Below are 23,702 nucleotides of genomic sequence, written 5' to 3'. Positions count from 1 at the left end.
CAGAAAAAGAACCGACGAGAGTTTTATTGCCAGATCTATTACATGATAATTTATTATCTAGATAAACACCCAGAAATTTGATCGCGTCTATTCTCTGATGTCTTTTTCTTAAAGAGAAATTAACCACCTCTGTTTTATTCAGATTCAAGCATAGATTATTGTCAGCAAACCATACTTTTAACTTGTGAAGAGTTGCACTAGTTCCATTCTGTAGGGAAATCAGATCTGAATGCTGACTGAGAAGAATTGTGTCATCCGCATATTGTACAGATATCATCTCTGAGAAGTGGGCGGGTAATTCATTTACATAAAGTAAAAACAGAAGAGGACCCAAGATTGATCCTTGAGGCACCCCTGTTGTTATTCGAAGTATGGAGGATGTTCTGCCTCCACAAGTCACCATCTGCTGACGCTCACAAGGTAGGACTGGATAAGTTCCAGGCAAATACCCCGGATACCATAAAAAACCAACTTGCTCAACAAAATACTATGCGAGACACAGTCGAACGCTTTTGAGAGGTCGCAGAAAATTGCACTCACTGTCTTGCCCCCCTCAAATGCATCAACCAGGTAGTCTACCATTACCCTGAGTGCATTAGCAGTGGATCTTCCTTTTCAAAAGCCAAACTGCGCTGGTGAAAGTAAATTATGTTTATCAAGAAAAGATATGAGACGTTGGTTTAGACAGAGCTCAATGGGCTTGGATAATATCGGTATTATTGATATTGGTCGATGATTTCCTGGATCATCCATATTACCCTTTTTAAATATAGGAACAACTTTACTTATTTTAAGCTTTTGTGGAAATGTACCAGATGAAAAACATTTGTTTATTATTAGAGATAGTGGTAGGGCCAAACCATTTGCAAGTTGTTTCAATATTTTATTGCTCAAACCAAAGATGTCTTGAGCAGAACTATCACTTAAACTTTTTAATAGATCAATGACTTCTATTTCGGTAACAGGTGAAAGAAATACTGTTGAATTGTTATGTACATATTTTGCTGTAAATTGATTATTTTTATTATTTATTATTAATTCAAACATTTTGGCAAAGATTTGTAAAGGAGAAATTAGTCTTAACTCATAAAGATTTTCAATTCTATTTTGCTTTGGTAAAAGCTTAATAATAGAAATTTTCCAATTTAAATTAAAGGACAATACTGGTTGGTGTTTACACAAGACCTGCCATACATAATTAAGAACCCCTAATTTTTTCCCTACTTTTGCAGCATTAATAAAACTACATTTTATTAAGAAAATCTCTCTTTATTTGGCAGTACAAAATACATTAAAGGTGCTTTTTTACAATGATTACACTGTGCAATATATACAACTTACTGGCAATTATTTCCTGGCAAAATGAGCCCCTTTAACACTAGACACTAAAATAAATAGACCTGTACATCCTCGCTAAGCTTCTTAAGTACCTACATATTTCATTATCAACTAATACCTAATCATAACTCTTTACATCTTGAACTAGCATATCTTTGGCTTTTACTGGCTTTTTTATTTTACATTACAGGGATCAGACTATCATTTCCAACTGTTTTTCCACCCTCACTCCCCCCACTAGAAACTCATCATCTTTGGATCGCTTTTTTAGGGCAATTCCCTAATTACAATTCTACCCAGCAAATCAACAAACGTCTCTACGTTTTATCTTCATCTCGCTCTGTGCTACGGCGATCCATTGGTTCCTCGCGCTATCGAACCACGTCAAATCGTAAATGTTTCCGTTGAGGTTCGCCTGTTGGCAATGGGAGAACCACCAGCCTCCCTCGTAGTTGCTCGCACAATGAGTGTTGGAGATATCCCGATCGTTGTCCACCGTGGAGAATTCCATTTTGTTTTGGTAGTTCATGGCGTCACTGGCGTTTCCATGATAGTGTGATACGGTTAATCTGTAAAGAAGATCAATGGATTAGGAGTGTAATGTACTAACACCTAGTATAATTGGGTATAATTAGAAAAGTGCTAATAGAATAATATTATATAGCAACGATTATATTTAGACTAAGTGTTATTATGTAATCCATGTAACTAGGTCGTACCACGGATCCCGTTCATTGAGTAATAATATACAAAGTCCTGAAACAGTGCATCGGTCTTCCATGAAGCCTAAAAAAGGGTTAACATTTTCTAACCTCAACATTTTTTTGGTACGCGATAGCGCATGTCTGGAAAATACTTTGAAATATGGCCACAGGGTGATTCAAATGTATGTGATAAATCCATTTCATAATTATTATCCTAAAATAGTAAAAAAGCCAAAACAATCGTTGTTTACTTTTAAATTCAACGGCTTGCCGAGTCTCTGATAAGGTGATTTAGCGAGACGATACATTGTGCGTATTGTGCGTGTGCTGATAAGAAAGCGATGCTTCATATACAGTACAGGTCCGGATCGAGGCAAAATTGAAAGTTTAAAGGATGGCAAGTGTCTTTGATGAACAGGGTTTTGACCCTAACAGTTGCGTTATATGTGAAGTACCTTTTGATGATTTAAAATCTGCCGTGCAATGTACGAGTTGCAAAAATTTTTTTCACGGGAAGTGTGAAAGTATTGACATGAGGGGCTTTCACATGAAAAAGGCTTCATGGAAATGTAAACATTGTACTCCTGTAAATAATGATATCGATACCATAAATCGAAATGAACGATCGAGAAAACGAAGCAGAGTAGAGGAGGCTTTTATTGATCAAAACACTATTGAAACTATGAGTCAAACTCTAGGGCTGTTGGTTGATAAAACTAATTTGTTGACTGAAAAAATGGATATGCTATTGAAGGAGAATGAAGAGTTAAGGAAGGAAATAGCTGGTTTAAAAAATCGTCAGACAACACCTTCAACTTTGGAGTCTAAAACCTATTCAAATGTTCTTAAAAAAAATAGTAACATTCTTGTAGTACAACAAAAGGGTGAAACCAAAGATGCAAAAAAGATTAAAGAGGATTTAAGAAATAAAGTTGATCCTGCTGACATAGGTATTGGGATCTCAATGGGAAGGAATACAAAAAATGGAGGTGTGATTCTTGATTGTGGAGAAGAAAAGGAAATAACCAGGGTGCAGTCAACTATTCAGAGGAAACTGGGAGAAAATTATACTGTTGTTAAACCAACTATAAAGGAAAACAGAATAAAAGTAGTCGGGGTGGATGAGAGTGAATTAAATAGCAGTGATGAAGAAATTATTAATAAGGTAATTAGGCAAAATGAACTCAAATCTGCATGCAAAAACTTTAATATAAAAATTGTTCGTAAAACTAAACCTATAAATAAAAAATGTAATATTATATTTGAGGTAGATATTGATAGTTATAATTTCATAATAGATAGGCAAAAAATTAATATAGGATGGAACCGTTGCTGGGTTTATCATGATTATGGTATTATACGATGCTTTAAATGTTGCAAATATGGTCATGTTATGAAGGATTGCACTGGTAGCATAGTTTGTCCAAAATGTACTGGTAACCATGATGGTAAAGATTGTTTGGAAGGTAAGCCTAAGTGTATTAATTGTATTACCGCTAATCAAAAATATGGTTTGAAAGTTGAGGTTGATCATGTGGTTTGGGATGTTAAGAAGTGTGCGACATATCAAAGGCTCGAAAATCTTCAAAGGGGTAAATATTTAAAGTAGCAATTAGATAGAGATATTGATAAAAATTCAAATGTGGTTTATTTGAATTGTCAGGGGTATCTTAATAACAAGGATAATATAGTTTTATTAATAAATTGTTGGAAACCAAGGATCTTACTATTATCCGAAACTCATGTATCTTCTGAGGAAGAAATGTGTGAACTGGAAGTGGATGGCTATTTCTTAGAACAATGTACCACAACTAATAGAAGAACAGGCGGTGTAATGATTTTGATAAGGAAAGATATTAAATATAAGCGACTAACATTAGAATGTGTGGAAGAGTATGTATGGAATGTTAGTATAGAAATATTTCTTAATGGATCCAAGTACCTTTGTAGTGTTTTGTATCACCTCCCTAACAATAGAGATGCGAGGTTTATCGAATATTTTTCAAACTATTTGGACCAAGTAAGTAGCATTGAGGGCATAAATATTATAGCTGGTGACTTTAATTTTGATTTAACAAAATACTCCTTTTATGGTGAAAAAATATTAAATAGTATATATAGGTCTGGATTCACTCAACTAGTCAACACTCCTACAAGAATAACAAACAACAGTAGCACCTTGATTGACTTTATTATATCAAATGATAAAAATTTATTGGTTCAGGTTCATCACACACCAAAAATTAGTGATCACTCTATTGTGTCTGTATGCCTTCCAAACACAAACGACGAAAAAGAAAAAAATACATTCTACCATCGGTCCATGAAACATTATCATACAGAAACTTTACAAAACTGCTTGTCTGACAGGTCATGGAACAATAATATAGCAGATGTAAATATCTTGGCAAATTCTTTTGTTTTAGATATAGGAAATATTTTAAATGTAATGTGTCCCAAGTTAAAAATATGTGTTAGCTAAAAATATAAAAATAAAAAATGGATAACTTGTGATATCTTACAGCTAATGGAAAATAGGGACAAGTTATATGTAAGGGCAATTCAGGAGGGCACTACATATTTATGGGATAGTTATAAAAGGATAAGAAATCAAATAGTGAATAAAATAAAAATAGAAAAAGATAAATATTTTCGCGAAGCTATAGATGAAAATAAAAATAATTCTGTAGAGCTTTGGAAAAATCTTAAAAGCCTTCTACCGGGTAAAAATTCCGTATTACCAAATGAGGTTGTATTTGAGGGCCAGACATTTACTGAGGAGTTGGACATAGCAGATAAATTTAATAAATACTTTATTAATAGCGTAGATCAAATTGTAGATATTTTACCCAAATTTTCAGTTTTAGAAAATACAGTTGATAATATATCAACGTATACTATATGGGATAAATTTGAAAATACCACTATGAGTTAAACTAGGTGTCTATTAAAAAATATGAAAAATGTTAAAGGAGGGGAAAGTGGTATCTCAAAAAAGGTTCTTGTAGATGTATTTAATATTGTAGGCAACCGTGTGTTAGACATAATTAATACATCGCTTCAAAATGGTGAATTCCCAGAAAATTGGAAGGTCTCTACTATTTTACCGGTTCCTAAGGTTTCAAACACAAAGCAGGCAAGTGAATTTAGGCCTATAAATACTGTACCAGTTTACGAAAAACTTCTAGAGCTAACTGTAAAAACCCAACTACAAACTTACTGCGATAATAATAAAATTTTAACAAAAAATCAGTCAGGGTTTCGACCTCAACATTCTTGCGAATCTGTGATAGTTAACATCTGTGATAATTTTAATAGAGAAATAGATAAGGGAAATTTTGTTTTAGCAATTTTCTTGGATTTTAGAAGAGCCTTTGAGACAGTAAATCGAAATATTTTACTTCTTAAAATGGAAAAAATGGGTATAAGAGGTACGGTTCTAAATTGGTTTAAGTCGTATTTACATAACAGAAAGCAAGTGGTCAAGTTTAAAAATAATTTGTCTCTTGCAAAAGAAATTGTTCATGGTGTTCCTCAAGGCACTGTGTTGGGCCCAATTTTATTCCTTATGTATATAAATGATATTGTTAAGGTAATGAGTAGAAGTAATTCAGTATTATTTGCGGATGACACTATGCTGTATGTTGTGGGCAAAGATGTAAATAAAATGCAAGACGATCTAAATTTTGATTTAAATAATATATATAGATGGTTGTGTGATAATAACTTGAGCATTAATGCGGCTAAAACAAAATTATGTTTATTTGGAAATAAAATTAGATTAAATGAAGTTAATTTAAATACAATAAATATCAAAATTAATAATGAAACAATTTCCTACCAAAGAGAAATTAAATATCTGGGTGTTCTTTTGAATCCACATTTGAATTTTTATTCGCATATAGACAGCATAACACGCAAAATGTCAAAAAAAATTAATTTTTTATCGAGAATTGGCAAAAACCTATCTATACAAACAAAATTATTAATCTATAATAGTATTATTGTGCCGCATTTAGATTTTTGTTCTGCACTCCTGTTTGGTGTTCCGCATTACAAGATCAATAGACTTCAAATCATACAAAACAGAGCCATGAGGGTCATACTAAAATGTAATAGATATACACCGGTGGATAATATGCTAAATGTCCTAAATATTTTGGCAGTAAAACAAAAAATATTGTTTAATACAAGTATGTTTGTTTTTAAATTAAAAAATAAATTGCTACCAGAATATATTTGCGAAAAAATCACAATATTTAGTGATTTGCATAACTATGCTACCAGACAGCGAGGGGATTTTGTACTAATGGGGAGACATACTTCAGACAGAATGACAAATACCATTCTCCATAAAGGCCTTAAATATTTTAACGAATTGCCAATACATCTAAAGAACAGTGAAAGCCTAGTCACATTTAGAAAAACATTAAAAAGATATATATATATTCCATCCCAAGAAATTAAATTATATTATATTGTATAGGTATAAGGTATAAATGTTTTATTTTGGTTGTATTGCTTTGTGTTTTATTATTTTATCTTTACTCTTTTAATATAGTTTAAGGCTTTATATTTTTAAATTTTAAATTTTTTAGGCTCTAGATTAGGTTTTAAATTTTTTATATTTACATGTTTTTATTTTTTTTTTATCTTAGTTAAGGTCTTAAATTTTATTGTTTCAAATTTATGATAGTTTTAAGTTTTATATATATATTTCTTAAATTATCTGTTGTCATTTGTTGGTATAATTTATACTTATACCTATAATACCTATTTGTTAGTTTACTATATGCCATTTAAATTTTCCTTTTTATTTTTAGTTATATTCTAAAATTTTCTTTCTTTGTAATTTTTTGTAGCATGATGCTAAATAAAGAAACATTATTATTATTATTAAAAACTGGAGTGCCATTTTGGAATCACTTTAGGCTACTTAGTATACGCACCAAATATGGCAACTTTTTCATGCGCAGCTTGACTGCAATAATTTTGTTTACAAAAAAAATCACTACATGATTTAATTTCATTGTGTCATCAAAGATGTTAATTTAATGTCAATATTAGGTTAAATTCGGATTCTAAAAGAATGGAGGATTACTTTGACTTAAATGGTTTCTTTCTGTCATATACAGGGTGTTCGTAGTTATTATTCAAATTTTACGAATTTCTAAGCTTTATTTCTCGCTTTTTTTTTAATGGAACAACGTATATCTTTTATGCATTTAATGAAGGATTAATAAATGAAGATTTTTTTATTATGTGAACATATTAGCTCTATTTAGTCGTTTTAAAAATATTTACGATAATAATTATCTAAGTGTATTAAAAATATTAATCATTTTATTATTATTACATCAAGTATTCAATATGTCCTCCGTTTTGTTCGAAACATAAATTAATACGTTTCTGAAAACTTCTTTCCTTTAGAACATTGAAAGGCTAGAATTAGTAAACAACAACTTTGTTGGAGTTCAACATGTTCACAGGAGCATAGGGGGTGTTTTGTTTACAAACATATTCATCGATTCTCTGTTGTCAAGTTTACACGCATTTTCAAAAGAAGAAATTTTCAACTTATTGATGATAGATCATTTTGCAATTAATGAAATAGTCATCCATGTCTGCTCCTGATCTGTGAATCAATGATCAGAATTTTCAATCTGAACACGTATTGGAATTCAGTGAATTCAAATATGAGTGAAACAAGCGAATGAAAGATATATTTGATCATTCATTCATTATTAGGAAAACTCTGGAATGGATTAGAATAGCCATCAATGCAAGATCAAGATTTTTAATCTAAATAAGTGTATAGGATAAACCTTAAGATGAACACCTTAATAAACTGGAGTAGTATGAAGATGAGACCTCTGATCAAAATCTAATAAAACAAATAGCAACGTCACATTGTTAGTCAAACTTACCTAAATCCGTCAGTATAGTCTGCCACATGAAACCGATCATAAACGGCTTCCCAATATTTCCCGTAAACATCCTTCATATTAATTTTCAACATGGTACAGTTATCTTTGGTGAGATAGTGTAGATTTCTGTTGCCGATCCAGTGGTCTCCTGTGGCGCTTCCGAAACCATTGCTGTACTCGTTCCATTTCCTGTTGAAGTTGATGTTGCCATCGTGTCTCTTCTGGATTGTTGTCCAGCGATCCTCGCAATGAGCCAGAATCGGTTCACCATCGCCTGGTGATATTAGGTAGACTCCTTTGGGACCGTTTACGGAATCGCAGCTGCGTGGCAGTTTGTTGACAATACTCTTGTATTCACTTTCGAAGGTTCGTAGCTCCTCAACTAGATGAATGGTCGCTTTGGTGGCGTTGGTGTCCATTGTAGATGATTCTTCCTGCAATATTCATGTTAGCACTTGTTCCACTTAAGTTAATTGATTATATGACTTACCTTTAAGATGTGATCGTGAAGTCTGGAGTTTTGCATGACGTCACTGTTTTCTAGTACTTTCAGGTGCTCTTGGAGCCTCTCCAGCGTTTCTTCTTCAGCACTGCTCTTCTCTTGCAGCTTGGACACGGAAAAACTGATGGCCTGCATGGATTCTTTGATATTTCTGTTTTCTTCTTTCAGAAGGGCTGTGTCGGCGGACATTTGACTGGTCTGAATCTCGATTTTCGAGATTTCTTTCCTGAACTCCGGATGGACTTTATCCACTTTATTTTCCAAGTTTTCCACGTTCTCCAGTAATTCCAGCATGGATAGATGCAACTTCTCAAAGTCCGTTACCTGTTTTGACAGGTTGGCAATTGATTCGGTGTTGATCGTTTGCTGATCAGTTACATTAGAGAGCTGCTTGAGGATCGTCTCTTTGGTTTCACCCTGGATTTCTTGAATTTTATTGGAAGCTATGTAGTTCTGGATGTCGTTCCCGTTGATCCGGTCGAAGTTGTCAGAAGCGCGTACTTTCATTTCCAGTTTGTTCAGTTTGGTTTTTAGGTAGGTGTTCTCTTCTTGGAGGTGCTTGGTGGCCTTTTCCAAATGGATGATGTGGTGGCGCATTATTTTCTGATGGCGGGAGTGCGTGGCGTTCTCTGGGGCCAGTGGGGGCAGAGGTTGTTCTTGTAGCTGTTTCCAGTTATGAGACCATTCGAGCTGTAGAGATTTTAGCTGGAAAAGGTCAAAGAATTACGTTAGAAATTGAATTTTTATTAAGCAAAAAGCATTGATTGATTTATTTTTAAATAGAGTATGCGGACGACACCAACTTCACAAAAATCTTTTATGTAAACACCTCTTGGTTCCAGAGTGTTTTTGTGAAAATCGACACCTTGGAGGTCAAATCCATTTGGAAATTACTAGTGGGTATACAGATGACTCCACCTTCATTTAAGTGAAAGCAAACAATATAATAAATATGATGATTTTTGGATGAATGCCTGGATTATCAGATGATGTTAATTTGATCTTAATTTTTCAATAAATATTTGATATGCGGACTATAGCACCTTCATGTGAGTTAAACAAGCAACGATCATAAAAATATTGTGTGTTGACGGAATAAAGAGAGTCGAGCCGAGTCAATATAATTAATTGAATATTAACTTAAACATTTTTGATTGTTCATTGTAAACCCTCAAGTTTCAATTATTTTACATGGTCCTTCGAGCCGGATAAGCAACCCCTTAAGTATAGACATAATTTTATTCGTACTTACGAATTAAAACCCCAAACTCTCCCAGACATTCTTTTATTTAAATTATCAGAAATAATTGGAGAATGACAAAAATAGTTCATATTATATGAACTTATTCCTCTAAAATGTATTGTCTTTAAGTAAAAATTCAATAGTTTAAATGGTTCATTTTATCCCCTTCTGCCTGGAATATAAACAGGATTTTTCTTATAGTCCAGACAGTTTTTGCTGAATTCAATTTAACAAGAATTTGAGAATCGACTCTTTAAATCCAAAAAAATGATTATTCGACTAAGATTAAGATATTATAAAAAATATGAAAAATTCTATAAAAAAAGCAATTCTGGCATCATATAATAACACAAGACTCCAAAGCTTAACATCCAAGAAACCAAAAAAAATTTATAGGTAAGTATTTTTAGCATCAATTCAAGAAATCTTGGCTTTAGATCCAGGAATTCAAAGAAAATAACAATGCATTGTTAAATAATTAATAATTAATGTAATTTATATTCAATTAGGCCTTAATTAATTATATTGGCTTGGCTCGGCTCTGCTTGTTCCGTTAGCTGATATTCGAAATATTTTTCATAAAAAATACATTCAAAAGAAGACTTAAAAAACACCAATTCCACCAATCTAGAAAATGTGTATTATATCAGATCTGTAAATATCAGATTCATGTATTCGTTAAAAAATTATTCTATAGATTTCTATACTTACATAAAGGTGGTATCTCCCGCATACCCAAAAATCATCATCTTGTTCTTATTTTTTAAACTCAAATGAACGTGGTGTCATTTGCAAACCCATTATTCTAAAGATCTTGAAGATATTTAAATTAAATTTTTACTCAATGGAAAGGCGTTTTCTAAGCAATAATTTTATATATGAAGCATTTTTGTAGGCCTAACACTTTTTGAGCTAAAGTTAGATTTGTCCACCATGATCCAGACCCCACCAGATTGGAGGCTTTTGGAAAAAATTAAAAACCCTTGATTTTTAAATTATTCTTGGACATTTTTTTATATAATTTACAAACCCAATACGTTTTTTTTATAATTTACCATATTATAGAGAAGACTCTTTAGAACAATGCCATGTGAAAAACTCTACTTACATAGATATAATAACCAGAGCAATTTTCGGTGCCGAGATTATTTTTCCACTAAACTTTGTTCTAAGAATTCATTACAAATCTTGAAGATATTTAAATGAAATTTTTATCCAAAGAAAATGCATTTTACAGGAACCATTATTGTGGATAATTTTCCAAATATTTCTGATAAAATAAATAAAAGAATGTCTGGGAGAGTTTTCGGTTTTTATTCGTTCGTATGCTTAAATTGATGTCTATACTTAAGGGTTTATTCGTCTGGCTCGAAGGACCATGTAAAATGTTTGAAACTTGGGGGTCCACAACAAACAATCTGTGGAAATCAAAAATATTCTAATTGGTATCCAGTTCTGCCAGGAATATGCTCGATCAAGTTAAATCATTATTTTCTTTAAGAATGTCTTCAATATCCTGGAAAAAGCAAGAAATATTGCATTTCCAAGAGAATTCTAAGTAAATGAGATGTCCAGTTGATAAGCCCTGTCTTGTCCCTTTAACTAAAAATCTTTAGAGCGAAAAAAGAGAAAAAGTGTCCCAGTGTTGGGCGCCAAAAATTTTTTTTTTCAATTACAATACCAGGACTACCATGAATCTTTATGATTGAACTTGATGCTTTAAGAGCCAACAAATACCATAGATCTAAGCATGTTCACCTTGCAAACTCCTTTTTGCTGTCAACTTTTAAGGCTAATTTCTTCAGTTTGAACGAATTTTGGAGAAAATGTCTAAATAGATGTCCAGTGGAGGAGTTTGTGTTCCAATTTTCAAATTTCTATTTTTTTGGATTAAGAAATATGAGTATTTTCTTCTTAGAATTATTCATTTTCCAGATTCCAAGGCTAATTCATGAATTTATAAAAAGAGTCTTCGAAACAGTTTATTCAGTCGTCCTTAAATCAACTTTTGACAAATTGTAACTTTCAAAATCAAAATCTCAGAATAATGCTCAAAAAATATTTGAAAATTCTCTACATTTTTGGGCACCAATTTTACTAACAAATAATCTTGAATTTAGTTATAAATTCACGATTACTTTGTTATTCCAGACACATGAATTAGTTTTTTTTAATGGTTTACATCCTCATATTGTTACAGGTGTGAAAAATGGATGATTTTCACATTAGTTATATAAATAACTATTGTTTTTGCAAATGCTTATTTCGTGTAAAGATTTTTAATCTATATTTCGGATTTAGCAATAAATAGGTACATACTATAAGGTAATCTTTTAAAACACTAAAAAGCAGTAAAAAATATACTTTTTTCATTCTTTGACATTGAATTGAAGGCATGCTGACCCCGGTAGCACCGTGGGCAAAGTTTTCACGATGCGATCGTGTGGTCTCAGGTTCAAATCCTGGCATGGGCATGGTTGTTTGTGTTTGTCTTATAAAAACAAAGCACTTGTGGTTCGGAACCCACATTAAACTGTAGGTCCATAATAAACAACAAAATTGGGCGGCCATCGAAATACGACGCGAGTCCATTGTAATTGAGGAAGAAGAACAAATTGAAGGCATTTTGATATTATATTTTTTTATTTGTAATATCCGCTCTCTAGCAAAAATATGAGAAAATTTTATAAGTTTTTTCCGTTATTTATTATTCTAAAATATTTCATAAAATTATCGCTCAAGTAAAATATTACTTACTGAGAAATTAGAAAATCTTTTTAAATTTTAGTTATTGCGCGGTTATTATCTGATGATGAATTAAAAAAAATGTTATAGGAACTTAGAGGCTGAGAAAATGTAAATGAGCTAACTTGTTATTCGAAGTTTAGTACACCGTCTGCCAAACATCCTAAATAATAAATACATATTATGCAAGGAAGAACCTAGTTAATCATTATGGACAATATCTGTTATATAAAATATATTTATATATCTGTTATATAAATGTGCTGGTCATCTGTAGGGAATGGTGGGATATATTCGTCCTCACATATTGCTAGGAGAACTTTCAGGTTTTCGAAATACACTATTTTTCAGAAAAAAAATGAATCTAAGAAAACCCTCCCTTTGTTGGGCACCAAAATATTTTCTTTTAAAATTAAAATACTAGAAATGCCATTAATCTTTATGATTCAATATAATGGTCCTTTAAAACCAATAATTTTTTTACAAAATGTAAGCTAAATAAACTCGAGTAATAAAGGTATGAAGGAAAAATCACTGCAGCACAAGTGCTTGTACGCGAATAGGGTGGCAAAATTAGGATTTTTTTAAAAATTTGGTGAGAGTATATATATTTTATTTATATATATACGTATATACTTTCGAGATCTTTTTAATACGCCCAAGATACAATTTTATTTTCCTACTGCAAAAGCTGAATTAATATAAATGTCATCGTCACTATCAGGATTTATGTTGTTATCAGTTACTTTGATGAAAAAATTCCAATTCGCAAATTTAGTAATATTATTTTATTGCGTTCTTATTGTTAGTTCTGTTAGTTATTGTTATTAATTATTACTTCTTGCGTTTGACGTAGAAGAACTTAGGGCGCACGTACTCCAGACTTTAACCCATTAGATTTTTGCATATGGGGATATATAAAATTAATGGTTTACAAAAATTCTATAAACACAAGGGGGCAATAAATGGTAAAAATATTAACTTCTGCCGAATCATTTCGACACGAGAAATAATTTTTTAAGATGTCGCGATTTTTCAGTAAAATAATTTTAAAATGTATTGCGTCAAATGAAGGTCAGGTCGATCATTTACTGGCAATATACATAATTTTTATTTTTAATTTATCTTTTGTATTTTATCATTCATTCGAAGTGTAGCATAAAGCAATTTAAATAGTTTATGAATGCAATTTGTTTTAGTGCATTAAATGTAAATATCTCAAAAAGGGTTAGTCATAGTGAGATTTTTTTTAAACAAAATTGTTTGCACAATGCATATTTTAAATAAAAAATTAAATTATGCCAAGACTACAAAAATTACGGAGTTTAAAAAAATCAAAATATTGTTGGTCGCGCCCTGTATGACATAATTTAAAAAAAGGTAAATTTTAAGATTTACCATATAAAAAAAACATATTTTAAATTTTGTTAAAAACCAAGAATAATTCCAAAATTTATCACTAAAATTCAAAAAAATATACATCAAGTTTTTTACCCTTTATATCTTGGTTGTCTTTAACTTTCGATCTATACTCTATTTCAGAAGTGTATAGAGCAATAAACTGGGGAATTCCGTTCTGTTTGGCTACATTTCGTGGTATTTCATAGGCGCAGGTACTTATAATATTTATGAATTTAATTTTCACGGATTAAGTGCCTTTATTTTGAAAGAGATTAAATACTAAATAAATACTTTTAATCCTTTTGTATAGGTACCTATCTTTTAACGCTTTGTAACATGCAAAAATGGGGTCAGGTAATATATACAGACCATAAATAATTTTAAATCATATTTTAAACATTAGTAGTCACTGCTACGCTGTAGTGTAATCACAATATTATTATCCCAATATTTAAAAAATGGAGGTATTCAGTCCAACGAAAAGATGTACTAAAAATTCTCCACTATCGCTGAGTGAAAAAGTTATTATTTTAAATGTACATGATTGCATAAAACACGATTACCCTAGTTTTACTGTGCAAGAAATTCAACTTCAAGTTGGAGAAAGCAATAAATTATCGATTGGCTGACTGCAAAAGGTATTGCGTTTGAAGCAAATTTGATAAAAAAGAACTGCTGGCAATAGCAAACTTACACAAAACTCGTTTCATGAAATACGCCGTGGAAGATATAGCCGAAAAATATAATATAACTGTACTGCGCTTACCGCCATATCATTGCGAACTAAATCCTATAGAACTGATATGGGCGCAGGTAAAAGGATTTGTAGCAAGACAAAACACGACTTTTAAAATGAAAGATGTTAAGCTACTGTTTGATCAAGCCATTACGGAAGCGACACCAGAGAATTGGCGAAAAGCAGTCCAGCATGTAATTAAGCAAGAGGACAAAATGTGGGATCTTGACAACCTCATCGATCAGACAGTCGATCCTTTAATTATAATGTCAATAGGTGATGACAGTTCGTCAGATGACGAAGAAGACTACAATCTATTATAATTTAAAATTGTTATACACTGTTCAAAAAGTGCCAGATCCAAAAGTGACATTTTCAACTGTTTTACTCTACATATTATGTTTAATAAATTTGTGAAAAAAATATATTATTCCATTTAAACAAAAGTAACTTTCTAAAATAAAATAGCATTTAAGTACATTAATTATAAGGTAAAAAACAAGTCCCAGTTGCACGCCTTTGGCGAACCGTTTTCAATGTTTATCAGTGGGTAACAATGGGCAAAACTCATAAATTGACCCAAAACCGGGTGGCACTACCTGCAATCAACGAAAAGAAAGAATTTTACATTGAAACTAATACCCAACTAAGGTAGTGGCATAAAATATTGGTGGATCACCAGGTACCACTTTTGCATACCTAATGAGGTTTTATTGCTCTACACACTTCTGAAATAGAGTATAGGAAAATTTAACTTAACTTCATTTTGTTTAAAAGAAATTTTAAATTATTTACAATTATTTATGGAACCCTGTATATCAGTTAAAACATTTTTGATTTCTTTAGATTGTTCACTGTGAACCCGCAAGTATCAAACATTTTACATGGTCCTTCGAGCGGGATGAGTAAACCCTTAAGTATCGACATAATTTTATTCGTACTAACGAGCCGAAAACTCCCCCAGACATTCTTTTCGATCTTACTGAGGCATTCGACACTATATACATATACATAATAACCGTGAGCAGGTGTCGCCTACTTCGGCAGATATTCAGATGGTTTTTCACCTGGTGGCTGGGAACCAATGGGAGGCGAGAACGGCCCCCGGGTACCCGCATATCGAATTTCATCCGTTCTTACGGGGTAGTACGACCCAAATAGAGAAAAAAAACCATTGATTGGGTTCTCTTTTTATCGTCGAGACTGGGACAAAGGATAATAATAATAATATAAAACGTTATATAAGCGCGCGGGTTCTTGGTTCATGAACGACCAGTTTTATATTTAAAATTTGCTAAAAATATACTTGAAAGTGAGTGAGTTTGCGTAACACGCGGCGACCGGTGGCATATAAGCAGATGTGCTCCACTTTACCACATACCAACGGAAATCCGAGAAAACAAAATTATTGTTCACCAACCTGGTGTCTCATTTTAGCGTTAAGCACGGCCATGCTCTTCCAATCGCTCCGTAAAACGTTAAATTCCTCCTTGATCACGGTCAGTTCGGCGTCCTTTTTCGCATTTAAGATCCTGAACTGGTCCAATTCGGAGTTGAGGCTCTTGAGGTCGCTCCTGAGCATCCCCATTTGGGACTCGTGAAGCTCGTGAGTCTGCAGTAGAGCGGTGGAGTTCACCACTTGTTGAAGCTCGCCCATTTCGTTTTTGATCTCGAAAATCGCGTTCGAGAGCCATTTTACTGTCAGTTTTTCGTTTTTTGTTTGGGGAGTGGGTGCGGCGAGCGGTTGACCCGAACGGAGTTGCTCGATCTCTTGCCTGAAAATAATTTGGAAATGGTCAATTTTCGGTTGTTTATAGAGAGTAGAATTAGCATAGGAAAATAGCTTTATTAAAATGCAGTGTTCTTCTTTATTGTCCCCCACCCCAACCGCTCTCATTTATTTTTTCGTTATGTAAAGCTGTGGTGTGAGGTTGATAGCTGAGAATGTCCAGAGCTCGACCAGAAACGAGAATTCCAAGCCAGGATAAGTGAAGGTAAACCAAGCTACACTCTTGTACAGTGTGTCCATTTAAGTTCGCACCATATGGAAAATTTTTTTATTATAAATTAAAAAAAAAACATATTCTTTATAAAAAGTTCTGCTTGGTCCTAAACATAAAATGCAACTATCAGATAATAATTTTTTCCAGTCGTATACCAGGTATATCAGAAAATATATAGAACACATTTTTGACAATATCAGAAACTTTAATCAGTTATCTCTTAACCTCTATGTTGCATTAAAATAATTGATAAATAACAACATTATTTAGTTCACAATAATTGCAGTGTATACAGTGCTAATTATGTTAATTGCCTAACAAGCGTGTAAGTTTATCATCAATTCCCTATTGTTTCAACGTATCCTTCTCTTACAATACAGATTTCCGTTCTTGAAGAAAATTCCTTCAATACATTTCTGATTATATCCGTAGTTATACCCTGAATTGTTTCCGTAATAATTGTTTCCAAATGTTCTACGTTTGTGAATGGCCTGTGTTGATATACCAGTTCTTTTAAGTAACCCCATAAGAAAAAATCTAATAGGGTTAAATCTGGCGACCTAGCTGGCCAAAAAATATCTATGAATTAACCTTCTATTCAATATATTTTCAAGGTATTGCCTTACTATCATTGTACTATGATATGTTGCATTGTCCTGTTGGTACCATACCTGTTGTCGTTCATTTCGTGGAAGGTCACGAAGAAAATCATGTAACTGATTTTGTAAAAAATTTAAATGTCGGTGAGAAGTCATAGATTGTCGAAAAAAAAGGGTCAATTATTTTATCCTTGTAAATGCCGCACCAAACGTTAGTTTTAAAATAATATTGATCGCGAGTTTTAATCAAAAAGTGAGGATTGGAGTCAGTCCACCTATCGAGAATTTTGCGACGTTTTTTTGTTCCATTAGACGTAAAAGTAGCTTCATTAGAAAAAAAAAAAATTCTAGTGAAAATAGGATCATCTTCTAGCTCTCCCTGGATAAGAAAACAAAATTCTAGTCGTCTGTCGTCCAGTCTCCAGGTTTTAAAGTATGGAAGTTATATATCATATTCCTTACAAATCTAAATAGTAACATATTATATTACCACATCATTATTTTATATTTAACGTTTCAGCATTTTACCCGATTTAACCTTTTTTATATGAATTGTTTTAAAAATTAGTTCTGAATTAACTCTGTACTAGATTAGTCGTTTTCTATTTGAATACAGTTTTAAAAAAAAAAACAAGTTTCATGGCATCGCACTATACAGTGCGAACGTAAAAGTTGGAATAAATTCATTTAAAATTCAGGGGTATGTTCAAAAAAAAAACGCTCGGACATGTCGATTTTTATTTTCAACTGCGGGTTTTCTTACTATAATTTTATGTATACAGGGTGGCCCAAAAATAAGTTACGGTCATCAACGTAATTTTTTTAAATGTAAACATCTATTTTTTATTTTAGATTTAGGTTCTACATCAAATTCTAAGTACATTTCATGTACCATGTCCTATACCTAAACTCGACTGTTGACGATTGAACACAATAAAAGGCTATTTTTGGAAGAGTTATTTATATCAAGCAAGAATACATAAAAATATTTTAATTAATTTATTAAGTGTTGAAAATGGCTGCCACGAACCTCTTGGCAATATCCCAGTCGATGCTGAAATTCTTGTAAAACGTTATCGATAACAGAAGGTTCTATCAATCTTATTTTTTCCGTTATTCTAATTTTTAAGTCTTCAATGTTGTTTGGCCGATTAACATAAACTTTGGACTTAAGATACCCCCACAAAAAAAAATCTAAAGGAGTCAGATCCGGCGATCTGGCCGGCCATTGAATTGCACCCCTCCGACCAAAAAACGGTATCCAGGTACTGGCGCACGGGACGAGTGTAATGGGCTGGAGCTCCATCTTGCTGATACCATAAGGAATTATCTAATATATCCGGGTCTTCTGGATCGGGGTATAAAGTGGCAAGGCATGGAACCAAGTCATTTTCTAAAAACTCTAAATACATCTCACCATTTAAGTATCCTTTAAAGAAAAAGGGCCCTATAACCCTGTTTTCAATCACCCCCGCCCAAACATTTACTTTTTGAGGGACTTGGCTGTGGCACTCCATCATCCAGTGCGGATTTTCAGTAGCTCAATATCGGCAGTTTTGCCGGTTTACACTACCATGAAGACAAAACGTTGCCTCATCAGAAAATACAATTTTTTTGGAAAATTGTGGATTAGCATGGCACAAGTCCATAAGTCTCTCACAAAATTCTAAACGCCTATCTGGGTCATCTTCATTTAGTTCATGAACCAATTGAACTTTGTAAGGGTGCCATTTATTTATACCTAAATACTTAACGACGGATGTCTGGGATATCTGATTTTCTAACGCAATATTGCGAGTCGTTTTATGGCAATCTTCTTCAACTGCCAGCAAAACATTTAGTTGCTTCTCTTCTGATATACTTGACCGACCTTTCGTATAATTATCCCTGACATGGCCCAAATCCCGATATTTCTATTCTATTTTACTGACAGTACTTTGAGATATACGTGGCCTATCAGGATACTTGGCATGATAAATTTCACAGACTTCCATCTGAGTGCGCATCCTGTTTCCATAACCAATCATCATCAAAATCTCTATTCGCTCTCGCTCACTAAGACGTACCATTTTTTGAAATTTTAATTTTATCTTTTGATAAACTTAACACAAGCAAAACTTTGCTTAGGCATCTAAATCAAACTAAATTCACTCAAAATTATTTGATGTCAACAAATTGTGACAAGTTAACAATCAAAAACACCAATCACAAATGTAAATAACCAAACAATAACTGATAGATTGCTTGATATAAATAACTCTTCCAAAAATAGCCTTTTATTGTGTTCAATCGTCAACGGTCGAGTTTAGGTATAGGACATGGTACATGAAATGTACTTAGAATTTGATGTAGAACCTAAATCTAAAAAAAAAATAGGTGTTTACATTTAAAAAAATTACGTTGATGACCGTAACTTATTTTTGGGCCACCCTGTATACATAAAATTATAGTAAGAAATCCCGCAGTTGAAAATAAAAATCGACATGTCCGAGCGTTTTTTTTTTGAACATACCCCTGAATTTTAAATGAATTTATTCCAACTTTTACGTTCGCACTGTATAATTGGCGCAGTCGGTTTTTAGGACTCCCTAACGTATTTAGGAATAAAATATGATTCCTTTTAACGATTTATTGAGAGGTGAACCTTAATTTCGGGAGTGCGGATTTAAAGATTTTTACGTCGTGAATCTTAACAATATAATATATTTTTTATCACTTCCAATTGAACACACAAATAATTTTAAACTCTACTATTTACTTCCAATTCCGACTCAACATAATTCAGATTTTCTTATAATGAGTCCAAAAATTAAATATATTCTGAAATTCGAAAATGATGAACAGATGAGACTGATGAGGTAGACCGTATCATTATCCAAAAACGTTGCAATCCACGTCTAATGTACCTTGTGAAATCACTATTTTAGTTAAACAAACAACACAATCATGTCGTTTTCACAAACTTCAGATCCCAGAGAATCATAAAGAAATAAATAAATAAATAAATCATTTTATTGTTCCATAACATTTACATAGTTTATAATATTTACATACATATAATGCTGGAACTAAAGGCTTTTTATTCAGCATCCCTCCCAAGGAAGGGGCTGTTAAAGCCCATGCATTGCTATACACTTTTCATTATAGCACTCAAATAACCTTCACAATAATTACTCAATTTTTGCCAGTAACCCAATTATATATAAAGTAGGCAAAAAGACCTACATTAAAGCAAACTAACAATGTGGACGAATAATAATATTATTATCTACATCTACCCTAGAACTGCTAAACTCAATGATAAAAATCTAAATTTGGTAAAGGAGTTGCTGCCTGATTTTATTTTTTAAATACACAACAGAAAAATTAAATGTATTAATTTTGAATTTATTAAGGGTGGAGGCTATGTTATATGAAAATCCCTTTTTGAAAGACTCTTTATTGGGTCTTGGGATTGTAAAAATATGTTTTCTTCGTATATTAAGATTATGGATATCCGTACGGTATACTACTTTCTTATTAGGATAAATAGGATATTTATATTTAACAATGTTATAAAAAAAGCAAGCCGAGTGCAATATTCTTCTATTGTACATAGAAAGCCAATTAAGTTCCCTGAACTTATGTGATACACGCTGCCTTCGTTTAATGCCGCATATAAATCGTATACAAGAGTTTTGTACTTTCTGCACTCTTTTAGCCTGAGTTGTGTCCAAATAGGGCCCATAAACGCTATCAGCAAAATTAAAATGTGACAACACAAGTGCTTCACACAATTCTATTTTTGTTTTCCTTTCTAAAGAATGTCGGTGGGGAAAAAGGGATTTCAGGGCTGAGTAAGATTTTTTAATACATGAAGTTATATGTTCATCAAATTTAAGTTTATTATCAATTATTAAACCTAGGTTCTTTGAAGAGTTTCTAAAAGAGATATTACACTGCCCAATAGTGAGTCTTAATTTAATAAAAGTCTTTCACTGCAGAAAAGTAAAGCCACTGACTTTTGTGGATTTAATTTTAATAAATGATCTTCCGATAGTGCGTTAAGAGTTTTAAGATCTATGTTTAGTCTAAAATTTGCCTCTACAGCATCCTCCGGCTTAAACGAGTATATTAATTGTGTGTCATCGGCGTAAAAATGATATTTACAAAACTTTAAGGATGCTATAAAATTAGACGTATAAATGGTAAAAAGAAGAGGGCCCAAGACACTTCTCTGAGGAACACCAGCAAAAATAGACATAAGTTTGGAAAATGTACTATCAAGCGTTACTCTTTGCGTCCTTTCACTTTAAAACGACTTAACCAAAGCTTGGGCATTAACACCAAAACCACAATAAGATAATATGGCTAGTAAAATATCATAATTTAGCATATCAAAAGCACGAGAATAATCCAGGAGCACCAATACGCTTGCCTTACTCTCGTCTTGTGCACCAGTAAGTTGATCCGTAACATCCGCAAGTGCTGTCATACAGCTGTGACCACGGCGAAATCCTGATTGTATATCATTCCAGAATTAAACCAATTTTTGCCAGTTTTCCTCGAACCTGAAAACCTCGAAGTACAATGCAAAACTCAAACGACCATCAAGAATCTTAAAGGAGTCTTTCTAATCAAGGAGGGATTTTGCTAAATTTTCTACAGAAAACAAATGCTAATTTTTCAAGAAAAAAGCTACTGTAGCCCTCTAGTCCTCGACGCCCCGAACTTGAGTTCAACCAAGAAAATCTCCCTAAGTTTCACATTCAACTAGAAAACTTGCACCTGGATACGCCAATGCTTAATCCAATAATCCCAGTGGAAGAAATCCCATATTCAAGCAAATATTACATCCCAAGCCTATGGACAATCAGCCTGTATATAGGCCTACTAGTGGCAGTATTGCTTTTCCTCATGAAAAAAGGAAAGGTACAGAAACTGGTCCGAAATCTATGGAAAATCAAGTAGATCAACATGGTACTATATTATTGAATGAAAATAATATACATTTTCAGCAGGATGGAGCTCCCGCGCACTACACTTTGGTAGTTCGAGGGTGGCTTGATGAAAATTTTCGAAAAAAGTGGATTGGCAGACGTGGTGCAATCGAATGGCCTGCGCGGTCTCCGGACCTAACCCCACTAGACTTTTTTCTTTGGGTCTACTTAAAAAGCAAAGTTTATAAAACCCCACCTGAGAGTATTGAGAATTTAAAAAATAGAATATTTCAAGAATGCAGAGAAATTAGCGGGCAGACTCTTGCCAATGTTCGTAAGGAGTTTGAAAATAGGCTTTTTTATTGTCTTGCTAATAACGGCGCGCATTTTGAACATTTAATAAAATAAATTTGTTAAACTAATTAAATTTGTTTTTCTACCCTACCGATTTACTTTTTAATTGCTTCTTGGTCAATCAATTTAATTTTTTTTTACAACCATTGATAGCATAATGAATGCCCTTTAAAAAAATGTATCCATGGGGTAGCCATTTGACATACCAAAGTTTGGCGTAAATAAAATATTCATTATTTCTAGACATTTTCGCTAACTATTTGCTTACACATTTACCGATTTCATTTTTTTTGGTACCGTTGAATAGAGAATTTTACGCTGCTTACTATGATGTATCACACGATGGGGGTTCCCATTTGACATATTAAAGTGAGGTTAGCTGGAGCTGAGGAGGTGATTGACAGAACTTCAGTAAATGCATAATTAAACGTCTCCCTGTATATCTAATTTGACGTTGTTTTTTTTTTTTTTTTTTTTTTTTTTTTTTTTTTTTTTTAAGAAAGTTATTAAAGGTGAATTGTTTTGAGACACTTGAGGGTTTTCCACTACTGCAAATAGCATTACATTCAAGTTCGTCTTTTCACTTGTAACGATTTTTTAACGCTTGTTACTGAACATCGCCACATGATTTAAATTATTCCATAATTGTCATTACTGATGTATGGTGTATAGTTTTCCCTGGATGTCTGTTGTTACATATTTCAGCTGCTTTACGATAATTATCACCAACGATTTACACAATTTCTATATTTTCTTCCACACTAAACTTCACCGGCATGTTAACAAATTTTATTTTACGTCACTGTCAAACAATTCTTGCTATCGAGAAATCATTAATTGTTTATCAGTACATCCTATATTTCACGTAACTACAGTTACATTTGCGTTATTATTGTAGTTAAAAAAGAAAAAAAGATTTTTTCCATACATTTCCATGCAAGTAGTTTTTAGTTCTCATCAACTTTCTTAATAACAATTTTCAAATATTGTCAAAAATAAAGGTATCTTTATTCTTGAGCAAAATTCATATTTTCTGATATAACTCGTATACGACTGGAAAGAATTAATATCTGATGGTTGCATTTCAGGTTTTGGACCAAGTAGAATAATTTTTTTTTAATTAATAATAAAAAAGTTTGCCATATAGTGCGAACTTAAACGGATACACTGTATATTCCATGAACCCAATTATCTCAATCTATAATTTTGTGGTCCGTAGAGCCGGATACTA

General features: G+C 32.6%; 2 protein-coding genes across 5 annotated transcripts in view; one reads left to right on the top strand and one right to left on the bottom strand.

The window, feature by feature from the left end:
* The window catches only part of LOC126739522 (methyltransferase-like protein 22), a 135,513-nt gene that overhangs the window by 9,120 nt on the left and 102,691 nt on the right, over nucleotides 1–23,702 (top strand). The gene's annotated exons all lie outside the window — the stretch shown is intronic.
* Nucleotides 1,643–23,702, bottom strand: part of LOC126739506 (protein scabrous) — a 29,299-nt gene continuing 7,239 nt past the window's right edge. The window contains exons 2-5 of the mRNA XM_050445237.1: nucleotides 16,017–16,371; nucleotides 8,460–9,176; nucleotides 7,970–8,403; nucleotides 1,643–1,907 (exon numbers count right to left, since the gene is read on the bottom strand). Coding sequence (XP_050301194.1) covers nucleotides 1,643–1,907; nucleotides 7,970–8,403; nucleotides 8,460–9,176; nucleotides 16,017–16,371 — 1,771 coding nt within the window. The remainder of the gene's footprint in view (nucleotides 1,908–7,969; nucleotides 8,404–8,459; nucleotides 9,177–16,016; nucleotides 16,372–23,702) is intronic.

The sequence above is a fragment of the Anthonomus grandis genome, chromosome 8, assembly GCF_022605725.1.
Source record: "Anthonomus grandis grandis chromosome 8, icAntGran1.3, whole genome shotgun sequence".
NCBI lineage: Eukaryota > Metazoa > Arthropoda > Insecta > Coleoptera > Curculionidae > Anthonomus > Anthonomus grandis.
Note: the sequence above shows the minus strand (reverse complement) of the source record. Positions and strands in the feature narration are given on the sequence as shown.